The sequence below is a fragment of the Lepisma saccharinum genome, chromosome 2, assembly GCF_977018435.1.
Source record: "Lepisma saccharinum chromosome 2, izLepSacc3.1, whole genome shotgun sequence".
NCBI lineage: Eukaryota > Metazoa > Arthropoda > Insecta > Zygentoma > Lepismatidae > Lepisma > Lepisma saccharinum.
In genome coordinates, this window is record NC_139230.1 from 86,286,231 (window position 1) to 86,303,360 (window position 17,130).

The window sequence follows — 17,130 nt, forward strand, 5'->3', positions numbered from 1 at the left end:
CATGTCTCTTAGAAACAAACCTTCATAAATAAATGCAACATTTCGAACCAAAGTGACATGACAAGTTGCACGTTTTTCTTGGACTGAATCATTTTCTCAATATGATGCATGGTGTCTCCTTGGTCTGTTTTGTTTAGACTGAAGGGACCCTTGTCGCATGAGGATATTACCAATCAGTTCAGGCCTGTGCAGGCTATCATACTATTATGGTGTGAAACATTGTTGTTGATTGGCTCAATCTCAAGTGGCATGTGTCTGGTGTCACTTGCCGCCTAAGTCTGTTGTTCGCGCATACTTATGGATAGGAACCTTGAATTCTTGCAAATGCGACAACACCAAAAATGTTAATTGCTGCAAAAAAAGTAAAAAAAAGTGTTGATGTATGTGCAGTGGTATGTTGTGAATGCATTTTCATCCATTTGAAATCACGAAATAACACATTTATTTGGCATAAAATGCAAATTTTACCTTTTGTGAATATCAACACATTTTGTGCTTTAACCTTTTGCCACCCAAGGCCTTTTCCACATGTAAGCCTCTATTGCCTGAGCCGATTTTGAGTAAAATGCAGTGTTTCAATTAAATGAGTGTAGATCGGAGGCTAATTGCCCTAGAGAGATGAGTGATATACCGTTGTACGCGGAATGAACCAGAGATTCAGACTATATGAAATTTTTGCAAATTCGGCATATATGTGGCGGGGGGAGGGGGCTAACTCTCAAAATTCCAAAATTTCGGAAAAAAAATTTGGTTCCCCCACCCTCCCCCCAAGAAAAAAGTACATGACAGTGTCGACATGCACATGGAAATGATCGCTGACATGTAAGGAAAAATTTTTGCATTATTATCATATGACCAATGTAACTTGAGTTGTACCCCCAAAAGGAATGGTCGGCATGCCACTGATTCATGCTTCAAAATGCAGCGGTACCTTGAAATGACTATAGCTCAGAAACTAAATGCCCTAGAGATATAAAAGATATATCGTTGTACGCAGAATGAATCACAGATTCAGACGATATATAATTTATGCACATTCGGCATATACATGGAGGGGGAAAGGGGGGAAATCCCCTGAAAATACTTTCTTTAAAAATGGGGTGAAGAGATTAAGAGAAAAAAAGAAATGCAGCTTGACAGGCATGGCAATTAGTGAAGTTATCAAGCAGAGACTATGTGCATGAGAAATAACAATTTGCATCTTTATCCGATGTGATTGAAGATAATTTATTTACAACTGCTAGTAGTAGGTTATTTTAGACAACTGTTTCGTCAGAAATCAGCAGTGTAAACACACGGCCTCGATTACCGGTTTTTGTGTGTTTCCTACTTAATTCGATGATTCGCAGCTATTTTGCGAAAAGGTGTTCATTTCGTGGAAAAGCACACATTTCGTGTTACTTCATGAATAAAACTAGCACATACTTTTCATCATTGGCGATGTAGTTATTTGCAGAATGTTAGAAATTGCAATGTTTCTTCACATTGCGCATTTTTGCACATCACGAAAATTCAATGTCCCTACATATTAGTAAATATTTTGGCAATTTTACTGATCAGTCAAGTTTACTCCTTCAGCCCTATTCTCAAATATGCAAATTTCCAGTACTTTTCATAGTTCACATACTTTATTAAATATTTTCCCCTCAAACTGTTGACATTTGTTGAACCTCACAAGTATTTGAAGCAATAATTTAGAAAATTTTCTGGGAAAAAAATACTGACTGTTTTTGAGGTAGGTTCCATGTAGGGAAACACAGCTGTGCCCACCCAGCCCAATCCTGTTGTACGATATATCATCATATGTTGACAGGGAGAAGAAAGAAAGAAAAAAAAAAAGGCCAAAAACGTCTTGTGAATCCAGCGAGTATTGGTGAATAAGTTGGAAAAGACAGGTTTGTATGTTCAAACATTGGCGAAGTCACATTTTACCACCAACTTTTCAATTATTGATTGAAACATATTGTTACCTATTTTTGACGAAAACACGAAATATAAAATTACATGCTGCAATGTTCATTTTTCATGTTTCTGAAAGGTGTCAGGTGCATTTTTCTACCCAGTTTTATCACGAAATAATGCGAAATGAACTGCAAAACTCGAAATATGCTCTTAAACATGAAATTTACCATTTATATAGAGACGCGACACTTTCTGAAGTCTGAAGTATCCTGTGAGTTATGCAATTCACGGAAAATTGATTAATTCTGCTGTAAATATTTGAGAAGCAAAAATGGACCACTTTACCCAGGTATAAACTTAATACTCTGGTAACTACATAAATGTGTTATTAGAAGGGGTAAGTTTATTTTGTGTAATAACTGCAGTTTTTAAATCAAATTTAGGATTATATTCACAATTTTTAAACCAAAATGTCATTTTATATAGCACTTTTAATGTGATTATTCACCGCTATAACACCGAAATTTTATTTTATTTACCGCTTTTGAACCCGAAATTCAACTCTTTTTGTACCGAAATTTTGATTTTTTTATTTACTAAAAATATGTGCCTCTAGTTATAAGAAACTAAGTTACAATGTATGTAAGATTCCCAGGAAAGGTTTTCAATAGTTTCCATGTAAAAAGCATGTTTCCTTTTTGTCGATCTTAGCATGAATGTTGAACATGGTGCAATTTATATTTTGCACGTGAATGGTTCTGAAGAAAAGCTGTAATTATGTTATACTTAGCATTGTGTGCATTTCCTTCCTGCACTGCTCTGAGTGTTCAAGATGTTTACTGTTATGTTAGCTCTAAGATAGAGATAATCACAAGGCAGCATGAGAACAGAAATGATCTTGTCTTTGCTTCTTGCTTTGTGTCTGTATTTTGTAATTGTCAAAGCAAAACAGCTATTGGATGAGTCATTGCTCTTAGAATCAACTATAGACAAGTTGCAGTTTTGGAGCAACACTGGCACCAGCAGCAGTCTCAAAACAATCAGACCGGCAGGGATGGAGAGGGAGGGAAGTCAGAGGAACAGATTGAATGAAAGGTCCTCAGCATTTTAAGGCCAAGGTAGTTGTCGAAGACAGGGAATTTGGACTACAGTACTCCCTTTTCTATCAGCAGTGTGCTCATTCCTGGACCTAGTTGCAAAAAAAAAGGCGGAATCAATGCTTTACAATTTCCAATGCTGTAATGCTGCGGTAGGTTGGTGGCTTTTGTTTACTTGTCACATGTCATGTTCATTAAATGTTTTATTGTTAGTTTTAAACTCCATGCCCATTAGTGACTGCTTAATTTTTGATGCCAAAGGAAAGGAGGAGGGCAATAATTTTTCACCCTTACGTTACTTGCTTCAGATGTCTTATATAAGGGGGCTCAATGCTCTCACTCAATCTGGCAATGAGCACACACAAGCAAGAAAATCAGGGCTGAAAAACTCAACACTTTTTAATAATTGCAAGACTAGTGATGATGATATATTGCAGCACCCCTCATTTTTCCTGGTGCAGTCACTGTACAACACACGAGACACATGACTGCATAGAAAAAGCATTCTCTGCCCATGCAGAAGCATACCTGTGTTCCACCTTCAAGGTCCTTGATTGTGTTCAAATCCTAGCAAAAGCAACATTTAGCAACTATCAGTTTGGCAACAGTGTGCTTGTTGTAAGATCATGAGGCAGAAGGATCAGCAGATTTCATTTTGACAGGGAATGCATGAAGTGCCTTTTTTCCCTTCCTGTTCATCAAGGGAGGTGACAAATGTGACTTGTGCACCTCCTCCACCCCAAGCCATGCTTCTTCACTACCTCCTCTTGCATGAAAAGTCTAACCACCAGAAGTTGAAGGTTGCATAGTAAATGAAACCCTTGCAAGTAAGTAGGAGGGAGAAGTCCCATGGCCAACATAACAGACTTCTGGCAAATTTTATGACACCGGCATGGCTTGGAAAACATATAAAGCAGGAAAATGTGAGACAGAGGTGAACATCCTATTAACTTGACCTTTTGCTGTGACCTGGATGATTGAAGATATTAAGCAGGAAAATGTGTAATGCAGGAATGGAAAATCTGGGTTCCACTGTATTGTTTCATTAAGGTGCCATGCATTTCAAACTGTTTTCCTCAACGTGCACTAAACAGGGATCAAGGAGGGATAGAAAATTTATTAAAATATACATTTGGAGAGAAATAAAAGATTTTAAAAATGTTTTTCGATTTATTTATTTTTTTCCCCCAAAAAAAGTAATATTTCTCAAAGAATGGTGGGTCATTCATTCCATGTCAAATCTAACAATTTCAGAAATGTTTCCAGGTCATGTTTTTTTGATTTGGATGAAATTTTGCATGAAGGTTCAATCACGTCTGGAAGGCTTGTATTCCAATTATTAGGTTATTCCAAGAAATAGTTCTGGAGTTATAGTCTGTGGAAGAAGGTGGTGCGCAACAGAAAATGTGATCCAAATATGAGAAATGAGCCTCAGAGCTAACTTCAGGACTCAATAACTTTGGAACTATTCATCACAGCCTAGTGATATTTACACACCAAACAAACCTCTCACCAAGAAACACATGTATTGCATCAAAATACCCTCAGCTTGTTTACGTTAACAAATAAAATACCCCAAAATATGCCTTAAAAAGCCTAACGTGTCAAAAAATGCATATTTTGTGTGTCTGCTGTTACAACTGTAGTCCAACCAGGAAGGTGGCATTAATTTTTCTAGTAACCCTGATGTGAGCTCAGTATGCACACATTATGTCGTCTTCATATATATCACCCAATCCATATTATATGTGGTTGAATATGCAAGAAATTGAAAAATCACCGGAAAATGGTGGATTTTTGAAATGGTGTAGCACAAAAGGGACAAGAGATATCCAAGCCAAATTGCATACCCTACATAACTAGACCTTCCTCTAATGTGTATCAAAATTTCAACTTGACCCTTAAGAGGGAGGTGGAGTTTGGCGAAGGTCACCGTGGAAAGTGCTTAAATTTAACATGGGCTTTTTTGCATTTTGTTGAATATAACGTTTTAGGACAAAAATTTGCCGGAAAACACACAGTAGATGTGAACTTACTTTATGAAACTTTCAGTACATGACACATTTATGCAATTTCAGTTCGATAAATGTGCACAAATTCCATTATTTTTTTCAATTTCCCATAAGGAAATACGTAAATAAGCACAGAATGGTTATAAGATTTCTGGGTAGCACCAACGAAAATGGCCATTATGATGCATACTAACGTAATGCTCAATCCTTTTACGACTAAGCTAGGGAGGGCTTTTCTTTCAAAAGTCACTTGCACAGCCCAAAATGATTGTTTAAAAATGTCATGTATTATCGACGGCGAAAGATAAGGCCGCTTCAGCCGAATTTCATTCATCATAGTTCGCCACTTGGCCATTAGATGTCTCTGTTCGAATTGCCTCAGGCTGACGGTGAGGCCTAGTTCGCGCGGGTGTTTGAATCCTCTGCACAGCTGGGTTCCGTCCCCTCATCAGAAGGTCCCGTAGCTGTCACAACGTGATTTATTGCCTCTTTCCCAGGCAAGAAACCAAGAAAGCAGGAAGGCCATGACTTTGTGTATGTTTGAGTGTAGAGAAGCAGAGCATATTTACCGTGAATTGGAACCAGTGACACAGTAACTTTATCTCGACCCCTACCGCCAAGGACGTATTTAGGGGGTCCAGGTGTCCCAACCTCCCCCCGCAAGACTTACCAAGTACAAAAATTAAATAATGAAAATAATGAGATCATAAAATAACTTCAATTAAGTAATGAAAATAAGGTTGTACGTAGTTTAATCGCAAATTGTTTATTTCCGCAAAAATATTGGAAAGCAATACGACTTTGAATGACAGTACCAAAGAAGATTTATGCAAGAATCATTACTACTTATAATAACGTGCAAATATTACCAGGAATTTTACTTTCGTCAACTGGATCTAACATCACTTTTTATACTCAATAAATATTATATTCTTTATCTATTTGACATTAATTTCCTTGCCAGGGAAGTTTCTATTTTTTACAAATTTTGCCGATCTTAACTACACGTAAGCTAGATAATGAAAACGTGTTGTTATACCGCCTTCTTACCAAGTCATGCAATAAAAATATTTTAATTAATTTAATATAAGTATACTTATTTTAATTTAACATTATTAATATTATTATTTTGAGACATTACGTTAGGACGCCCCTCCGAAATATATATCTAGATACGTGCCTCGTGTTCGATTTGAATAAAATGTAGAAAAGGCGGGGAGAGTGGTAGCGCTTCCTCTTTTTACATTTCACTTGGGAAGCAATCAATTAACATTGGGAAAAATCACAATAGGAGAGAGCAACTAATGTGATGCAGGAACTGGTTCTATGTTTCCACAGGGGATTCCCATCACCACTGAGAGTTTGTCCCCACCCTTGGCCGATTAGCCCAACTATTTTATATACTTACTTTGGATTAGCCGGCCCCATGGCGGAGTATTTATCTCATTTCGCTACGACGCCAGTGGTACCGGGTTCGAATCCGGTCTGGGCATACGTGTCCTTCGTGAGCATCTCTTCATCGATTACATCATATCATCATTAGCCAAGAGTGGCAGAAAGGCGAAGTAAAATAAACAAAATCAATCAACCTTGGCCGATTAAAGCTGCTGTGAACTCCAACGATGAGAACTGTGCAAAGGGACTTAATTCAGATCATAACAAAGAAAACTACTTCATCAAAGTGTAAGTTCAATATTATACTATTGTTTCCTGACATCTTTGTTACTATGTACATTTTGTTACATTGTTTTGTCCGTCTTTCTCCTTTTCAGTTTTTCGATATGTTATTACCCATGTCCACGTTTGCTCTTTTTAAATTCCAGGTAGTTTCGCTCCTGCCCATCTCTAATAGGGACTCGATTCGTTAATAGTTGAAATAATAATTGTTACTAATTCTTGCCTTATTATTATCATTATTATTATATATCGGTTTTTTATAAAAAAAACACCCCCTTCAAAAAAATACTTTCTTTCAACTGATATTCTCTACCTCTTTCTTTACTCTCAATTGATAATTCTAACCTCAACAAGAAAATTAAACATTAGTCAATCAAAACTTCAGTGATGAAGATTCTGTCTCTGGAGCGTGCCACTCGTGTCGCTCCATGCAAGAGCCAGCCAGTAAGTAGTGAAATGAGAATTGCTTTGCCAGTGGAGAAATTTTAGCCTCCGAAACCAGAATGAAAAGGAACAGGTGGGTGTCCTTTTCCTGGAAACCTCACTACGGGAGTCACGCGGAGGGGAGGGGGTGGTGAAGGGAGGAAGGTTCTCTTCCTAGTCCTCTGATATGTCGCTAGGTGTCTCTGTATCGCATCGGGCCAGGAAACTACTTTCATGCCAACCTCCAGGCCACTCTTAAACGCCCAGGACGTTTTCAGTGGGAAGTTTCAAATTGCACAAGGTTTTAAAGGAAGATGTATATCTCCGTAACTACAAATGCTAGAATTACAAATTATAGCTTGTTTCTTTCAGTATAGTCTCAGCTACATGCCTATTGTTGAAAAGATCCATTTTGCACTAACCAAATAGAAGAAGAAGATGAAAGTTAATAATCTTATTTTTTCTTTACAAAATTTCAATTTCGTTGGGCCAGCTCGTATCCAATGATCAGGTAATTCACATCGACACATTGACGAACATTTGCTCCGTACTCCATACTATGATGGAACTTTATTATGTTGGAAATAACAGGGAAAACTGACATCTTTACTTAGAATTGAATAGAAGACTGTCTCCTGCAGCATTTCCAGTTCATGCTGTGCATTTAGGGTGCCATTGAGGACCACCTGCAGCAAGGAATCCTGAAGGCCTACAACATAATTAATTTCTCCAGATGTTTTGGTGCATAATGACTAGGCAAAGTGCCTTCAACATACTGAACACACAAAATAGTACCCCATCATGTGGTCACTTGGATGTAGTAGTTTCAAATTTTTGAGCTAATAACTTTCGTATCACACCACATATGGCAAAATAAATCTAATTGCAGACATGAAATTCTGTGGTGAAAGAAAAATGGGCCAATTTGATATATCATATGCGAGTCGCATATGATATGTAACCCTTTCCAATTGAAAAAGAAAATCAAATCCAAGATACATAAGATAGCATATTTCAATATGGCGACTATGTTGTAGTTCTATCTTGGAAGGTAGGTCCCGTCACACCTTTTACCTGTGGTACTCGAATATTTAATTATCCATTCCTTTTCTGAAATGAAAGTGTGTCCTATGATAGTCAATTCACCCTGTTAATGTATGTCTAAAGAACTGTAAATAATCATCTACTTCCATTCAAGCGATTTTTTGTGAGGTTCAAGGCCAATTTGATGGTTGTTACAAAAAAAAAGTGGTCATCTGTTCCAATACATATTTTTAAATCATAAACTCCGAGACGTGAAATATGTCACATTTGGTTTTTTCAACTTTTGGAGCATACTGCGATTCAGGCAATGTTAAGAGTACATGTCTTGAGTGCTACACAAAGAACCTTAACCTTTTGGGTCCCAAGCGTCTTGGTCGAGATACCCAAATGTAACCCTCGCGGTCCCAAGCATCTCGATTGAGACGCTGTGTCAAGGTCGTAGTTTTTACGTTATAACTTTTCTATTTTTGGCTAGAATTTCAATTTTTTTATATATTGTTCCTAACACATGTATTTAACAGAAATGTTTCTTGCACTTTTTTTTCTTCATGAAAATGGAGGGGAAAAGGCAGGAAAAGGGACTTCTCTTTTGGGTCTCTTTTCAAGGAAAAATTTTTGCCAACAAAGGAAGACCGGCTTTGTTGTTCTAAAGCAATGCTTTTCACTCCCGCCTGGTAACTGCATTTGAAGGCTAAAAATAGAATTTCAAGCAGCTGCAAGAATCTACACTCATTTTTCACTGCATTCTAGTTTTTCGTCCATGAAAGTTGTGCGTAGGTGTGTGTCGTTTTGTGCCCAAGTGCGAGGATATTTTTTGAGTGAAGTGACAGACTTCCAAGGACTTTTTTGTCATCTATGTGTTTTTCTTGTGGTGTGAAAAGTGTGCTGGTGTCGTTTGTGCCTGCTGTGTCCCCAAAAGGCTTATAGTCGACCATGGCTGCCCCCGGTGATCTCCGTTCTGATGAAATCCGAGATGAGCTGGCGGATATGGATACGATATATCATCAGAATCTGATTCTGATGATATGTCCCAAAGACATTCCCCTTCCCCTCCTCCTGCTCCATCCGACTGGCAACCCCCTTCCCGAACTGGTAGAACTGCTCCCAACCCCCAACTTTTCCTAGGACAGACTGGACTGAAGGTTCGACACATTGACGATGCATCCTCTTCCTTGGACTTTTTATCCTTGACTTTCTCCGAAGAAATCTTCCAGCATCTGGTGACTGAGACCAACAGGTACTACCACCAACATATCGCAACGCACCAAACGACAAAGCCCGAACCTGACGTGACCATTGATGAAATGAAGACTTTCGTGGGTTTGACAATACTGATGGGACATGACCGCAGATTACGTTGGCGAGACTACTGGTTCAGAAAATCCCACCTTCACACACAGTTTTATGGACAACCGCTTTTATCACTTGCTCAGATTCCTACACTTTGAGGACAACACGAAGAACCCCTCCCCCCAAGATCCCGATTATGACAGGCTGTGGAAGATGAGGTTTGTCTTTGACAATATCAATGAGCTGAGCGTTTAGCAGTTGATGAAGCTATGGACTTGTACAAAGGGAAAGTCATCTTCAAACAGTATATTCCAAAGAAACACAAGAGGTTTGGGATCAAGATCTACAATCTCTGTGATTCTTTGGGATACACCTATGACATGACCGTATATCTGGGCAAGAACAGAGCGACTGCCACGACATCAGCAATGCATGGTTTAGTTGTAGCGTTGACGGAGAAGGTGAAGGGAGTTGGTCATAAATTATTTCTGGACCGTCAATCCATGACAAAAAGGCCTCCCACCCGACTTTTCAAATACTGACTTGAAGCTGAAGAGAGGTGACCTACGTGTTCGGGTGAAGAATGACTTGACTGTGATATGTTGGAAAGACAAGCGAGATGTGTACCTGTTGACGAACATCCATCAGTCACCAGCTGAGGGAAATTTCTTGGATGACCATGGCAACGTACTCAAGCCAGCTATTGTATGCGAATACAACAGCCACATGGGTTACGTTGACAAGGCTGACCGCATGACTAATTCCTAAGGTGTCCAACGAAAGACCATGAAGTGGACTGTCAAGCTCTTCTTCCACCTACTCGACCAATGTATCCTCAATGCCTACCTGCTCTTCAAGACATTTCATCAGAACGTGAGGCACTGTGAGTTCCGTGAGAAGTTGGCTATAAGTCTTTTGGGGACAAGTGGCGGGCGAGGCACTCGAACCCCAGCTCCACAAGGTGCGGCACAACTTGGTCCATCATCAAGTTCGTCTCCATCCACCAACATGCGCTACGAGGTTAGTGGCTTCCGTCACTTCCCCACCATGACACGGGAACAACGGAGATGTGTGCTGTGTGGGCCATGAACTTCACGGTGAAGTAGATGCCACTGCATTACCTGCAAGGTGCCCCTGTGTCTGGAGCCATGTTTTATGGAGTACCACCAGAAGTAAGGCACCATGGCTCCAGACCAAGCCTGGGAGCTGGAACAGCAAAGGTAAATACAAAGAAACCTTCTTATTTGTACTCTTCTACCTATATTCTTTTAAAATTATTTTTGGGGGGTTTCCTCCCTTCCCCCTCCATATATATGCCGAATTTGCATAAATTTTGCATTTTGATATCCTTTTTTTCGGGGGGTAACCCCATTCTTTTAAAAAAAAAGTATTTTTCAGGGGATTTCCCCCCCTTTCCCCCTCCATATGTAGGCCGAATGTGCAAAAATTATATATCGTCTGAATCTGTGATTCATTCTGCGTACAACGGTATATTGTTCATATCTCTAGGGCATTTAGTTTCTGAGCTATAGTCATTTCAATTAAAAACTGCATTTCGCTCAATTCCGAAGCTTGAGACAGTGGCATACAAGTCTTTCGTTTCAGGTGTACAACTTGCGTTACATTGGTCATATGACAATGATGCAAATATTTTTCTGTTTCTTACATGCCAGCAATAATTTCTATGTGCATTTTGAACTTTTCATATCCTTTTTTTCGGGGGGGCAGGGGGGAGAAACCTCATTTTTTTTAAAAAAAAGTATTTTCAGGGGATTTCCCCCCTTTCACCCTCCATATGTACGCCGAATGTGCATAAATTATATATTGTCTTAATCTGTGATTCATTCTGCATACAACAGTATATCGTTCATATCTCCAGGGCAAATAGTCTCTGAGCTAAAGTCATTTCAAGGTACCACTGCATTTTGAAGCTTGAATCAACTCACGTTACATTGGTCATATGATAATAATGCAAATATTTTTGTGTTCCTTACATGTCAGCGATCATTTCCATGTGCATGTACACACTGTCATGTACTTTTTTCTTGGGGAGAGGGGGGACCCCATTTTTTTCCCGAAATTTTGGAATTTTGAGAGTTAGCCCCTCCCCCCCGCCAAATATATGCCGAATTTGCATAAATTTCATATAGTCTGAATCTTTGGTTCATTCCGCGTACAACAGTATATCACTCATCTGTCTAGGGCAATTAGCCTCCGATCTACACTCATATAATTGAAACTCTGCATTTTGCTCAAAATCTGCTCGGGACCAAGGGGATTACATGTGAAAATAACCTTGGGACTCAGAAGGTTAAGCATCCTATTAGTATTTGGTAAGTTCAATTTGATTCTGAATATATTTGGGAGGGGGTGCAATTTTCCCCGAAAAAAATTTACTTCTTTTACATTAAAAATTATATTTTTTCTCCGAAAGTATCACAAGCAAGTCCGCAATTCTTGCCACGAGAATGACACACATATCCGGCAATATGCAGGTTCCGTTTCAGACCACCAAGTTCCGGCGTTGCCTACGTGGGGTCCTGATGAAATTTAAATTTCGTAAAAATATAGTTTTATTTAACTTTCATCTTCTTCTTCTACTTGATAAATCAAAATTAAGTCTATTCGACAATGGGCATATTGTCTAGTGTGTACTGAAGAAAACGAGATATAAGTTTTAACACTAGGATTCACAGTTTCCGAGAACAATTTTTGGAAATTTGAATTTCCCATTAAAAAGCATGGCTTTTATATTAGAAAATATTTTTCTACAAAAGTGTCATCAGTAAGTGCACAATTCTTGCTATGAGAATGGAATACATATTAGGCAATATGCAGGAACTGTTTTGAACCCTCACATCCTGGCGTTACCTACGCGCTGGCCCGACGAAATTGAAATTTTGTAAAGAAAAAATAATATTATTAACTTTCGTCTTCTTCTTCTTCTATTTGATTAGTACAAATTGGATCTTTTCAACAATAGGCGTGTAGCAGAGACTTTACTGAAAGAAACAAGCTATAATTTGTAATTATAGCTTTGTAGTTATGGAGATATAAATCTTCCTTTAAAACCTTGTGCAATTTGAAACTTCTCACTGAAAACGTGCTTGGTGTTTAAGGGTCTACCTTTACTGTGCACTAGGGCCTTGCAATAACAAGTTGAAATTTTGATACACATTAGAGGAAGGTCTAGTTATGTAGGGTATGCAATTTGGCTTGGATATCTCTTGTCCCTTTTGTGCTACACCATTTCAAAAATCCACCATTTTCCGGTGATTTTTCAATTTCTTGCATATTCAACCACATATAATATGGATTGGGTGATATATATGAAGACGACATAATGGGTGCATACTGAGCTCACATCAGGGTTACTAGAAAAATTAATGCCACCTTCCTGGTTGGACTACAGTTGTAACAGCACACACACAAAATATGCATTTTTTGACACGTAAGGCTTTTTAAGGCATATTTTGGGGTATTTTATTTGTTAACGTAAACAAGCTGAGGGTATTTTGATGCAGTACATGTGTTTCTTGGTGAGAGGTTTCTTTGGTGTGTAAATATCACTAGGCTGTGATGAATAGTTCCAAAGTTATTGAGTCCTGAAGTTAGCTCTGAGGCTCATTTCTCATATTTGGATCACATTTTCTGTTGCGCACCACCTTCTTCCACAGACTAACTGCAGAACTATTTCTCGGAATAACCTAATATTTGGAATACAAGCCTTCCAGACATAATTGAACCTTTGTACCAAATTTCATCCACATCAAATAAACATGACCTGGAGGCCCTGGTCGATCTGACATGGAATGACCCTGGTATTTTGTGGTAAGCAAATTCAAATAGCTAGAGACGGGTGAATAAAAAATGATGTAATTTGATGCAAGTCAATAAAAAAAATGTTAAAATATATTTACCTGAGCAGTTGGAAGGCTGGAATGCTACGTGCCCAATGAACAGACAAAAATAGCAACCTTGATGCACTCTCACAAATATAATGAACATTGAGGTAGGCAGGCATAGGACTGGGAGTTTGTAAATTAAAGGGGATATGCTGCTCCAATAATAATGGACCTTCCATTTCAAAGACATTCTCGTTTTCATACTCTACTCCAAGGCCTAGAGCATCATTCCCATTTAAGCTCTGAAAGCAAAAAAAACATAAAACATTGTCAGGCACAGGATAGCAACACAAAATAATGAAAAATAATCTTGTACAACGTATGCTAACATGCTACATAAAAATATATCACAGTTAAAAAAAATAATATTTAATTGAGGAATATGCTAAATGATTCACTGAATACAGTGACAAAATATAGAATATATAAATTGCATGCAATATAATATGGCTGAGTCTCTGGATAATTAAAACAAAGTATCAGTGGCACAACATAACCCTAAGATGAAGAAAAATCCAGTTTAAAACACATTCATATCTCTGCAATTTTTTCCACACTCACGCAAACACTTCTTACACTCAGAAATATCTGCATATCTTCCCATTTTCTACCTCTTCGAACTCTACGTCATTTACTTAATCCAATAACATCAGAAGATTAAGAGAGTTGATGTAGTCTTCTCCAGTCACCTCTCCGTGTTTTTAGGTGTAAATATGCTTCTAAAAACTTCATTTTCAAACTGCTGATTTTGATGTCAGTGCATTGATATCAGAGTATGGATTAAAATTTAATTACATGCCAAACATACTAGTTCAAAGTTCACATGTCCTGGGGATATGCCAAAAAACAATCAAAATGTTTAGGAAATTATGGAAGTTACACAAGGAAAGTGCAGTATGATGAAAGACCTTTCTTTGAGGACAGGTAATGTCTGTTCCCCAATTTTGAAAGAAAGAAAAAAAAGTTATGCAACATTTTAAAAAGTAGTAATTTTCAGGAAATTGTAAAAATTGGGCATTTTCTGTTGGATACCTAACTGTTAACTTATGCCTATTTTCACATTAACTATAGTACAGTAAGTGACCAAGTTTCACATTCACGTAACATGAAAAATTACATTTTTAGATTTTAAAATCTTTTACATGAAACTGGAAGATGAAAGTTTTAAAACACCTTTTGGGTAGCTTAATAAACAAAGTGTCACCGGGAGTTCATTATCATTGACTGCAATTACATCAACATATTTGACTTTATAAAATAAAATATGGCAGTTCTCTCCAAATGAACTCCAACTGTTTGGTTAGCAATATGGTGCATTTCCTACAGCAATAAGTCAAGTGTCATCTCATTAAACACCAACCTACACGTTATTTTATTCAACTGTGCATGAGTAGCAACAGAATGAACACAAGCAATGGGGTGACTTGTGAGGTCACTGGATTTTCTGCAAGCTGGACATGGCACTGACAAAATTCAATTCACTGCAGATTGTTCAGTGTATGGTAAAAACATTATAAATCACAGTTCTGTGAGGGACTATTACTGCAGAATATTTAAGGATGTGTGAATAGATGTGCACGATGAGGATGGACAATGGCAGCACTCAATTTTGAATGATGAATTAATTCAAAGAGTAAGCTAAATCAAGTGTGAAAAATGTAGTTTCACAATTTCAAATTTTTGCAGTAAATTTCCTTAAATGAGTCAGTCTGTTTGGCAGTATCACAGAGGTATTGGGTTGTTTACTGATGTGTGCATGATGGGTACCAAAACAACTTCTTCCACATTCACAAAACTCAAAAGGACACAGGAAGAGTAACTCTGAAAAAATGACTGCTTCAGTGTTCTGGGGGCACAAAGGAATATTGTTGATGGAATTCATGGCAATCTCAGTTATGTTAGAGTTTATTGTGAGATGGTGAAGAAGCTTCAGAGGCCAATCAAAAACAAAAGCATGGAATGTTGAGACCTAATGGATAGTCAACAACAAATGGCTGACATGTATCCAAGCATTACCCAAGTCACAGTATGTTCAAAAATTTAAAAAAAACCAACAAATGTGAAACATGTTACAAAATACAAATGTAAAGGGGTTTCATAGATTTTTAAGTCTACGTATAGTTCAAGAAAGTATCATTAACACCACATTGGATAAGTGTGTTAAAATACTATTTTAATATATACATGTTTATATCCACTGAAAATTATATTTCCATATTTATGCATGAATAACGTGCACCCTACCCTGGTTTTGATAGGGAAAATAATTACAAAAAAATTGTGTCTCATATACAGGGTGTCTGAAAAGTCATGCATCTGAGACTCTGAATGATGTAAATTTTGAAGAGATCATATCACGCCGCAGGCGGGAGTCTAACCTAGGACCCGGGCATCATAAATAAATAAGCTAATCATGTTATAAAAATGGGTCGTCCTGAAGCATTGGAAAAGACCTTCTTAAAAGCTAATCATGCAATATATTTACGTGTAGTGTGTGTTACTCACTATATAATATCATCAATACTAAATTAGTATAAAATTGGACTTACTTACGTGAGTGAGTATGAAGTTTTGAAAACAACGTTTCGGGGTACAACTGCCCCCTTCTTCATGTTCTTATTTTCTCTAGGCACTAATCATTATGCCGCATCATGAAGAGTTAAAAAGGATTAGGTTAGAGGTTGGGTTAAGGAACACTTAAAATAATCACTGCCAACATTCCTGTCTAAAAACCACCAATTAAAAATCCAGTTTTAAAAAAAGTTCCCCATTTCCCGTGAAACCTCTTAAAATCAGGGTTCTAAAAATCTGTAAAACACCTTCTGTTGTTCAGCCAGCACTGGCGATCAATTCCAGTTCGAGAAGTTGTGAAGGTTATTTTCACTCCTTCACTGTTCCACTTTCCCCTCCATTACGTCACCATTCCAACTTGAACTCTCGTTCCACCCCAGCCACTCGGACCACTTCCGGAGTAGCATGGAATCCTATTTTTGATCCTTTTCCATTGTTCTGTCCCATTTTTTTAAAAGTTTTACCCATCCTTCCTCTAAATTACCATCATCCCTGTTTAGTTTTATATTTCTCCCAGTGCAAATGCTTGCGGTCTCATAGATGTTTCTATTAATTTTTTTGTCTTTTTTTCTAATAACCTCTTTCTTATTGATTTTATGTCTGCTCATGATTATATGTTCGGATAATCCAAGTTTTGGGGACTCCTTCTCTAATGTCGTCCTCGTGTTCTCCCCCCATCTTATACCCATGCTTCTTCCTGTTTGTCCGATATACTATTTGCTACATTCACATTTAATTCTATATACGCCATTAGATTCCTGGAGGTTTCCTTTCCCCATTTTATATTCGGTTAAACCTAATCCTCAGTTTTTCAGTGTTCTCAGTGCTCCTTAACCCAACCTCTAACCTAATCCTTTTTAACACTTCGTGACGGGGCATAATGATTAGTGCCTAGAGAAAATAAGAACCTGAAGAAGGGGGCAGTTGTACCCTGAAACATTGTTTTCAAAACTTCATACTCACTCATGTAAGTAAGTCCAATTTTATACTAATTTAGTATTGATTATAATCACGGCAGCGACCTTCATCAGTGTTGGAAGACTCCGCTGACATTGCATTAGGCTGGCAGAATATGAAAATCAGGAAATCAGCTTTTTTTCCTCAGAATCGCCATTGCCAAAGGATGCACTCGAGGCAATGGATTTAGCGATCAAAAGTTCAAATTCCGAATAAATAGCCCACGTGAGAAAATCTCTTTTCTTTTTTGCC

General features: G+C 37.9%; 1 protein-coding gene across 6 annotated transcripts in view; it reads right to left on the reverse strand.

Moving 5' to 3' along the window:
• The window catches only part of Hr78 (Hormone-receptor-like in 78), a 136,166-nt gene that overhangs the window by 25,935 nt on the left and 93,101 nt on the right, over positions 1-17,130 (reverse strand). For all 6 annotated transcript variants that reach the window (XM_083117481.1, XM_083117480.1, XM_083117479.1 and 3 more), the window contains exon 8: positions 13,366-13,592. In XM_083117481.1, coding sequence (XP_082973607.1) covers positions 13,366-13,592 — 227 coding nt within the window. The remainder of the gene's footprint in view (positions 1-13,365; positions 13,593-17,130) is intronic.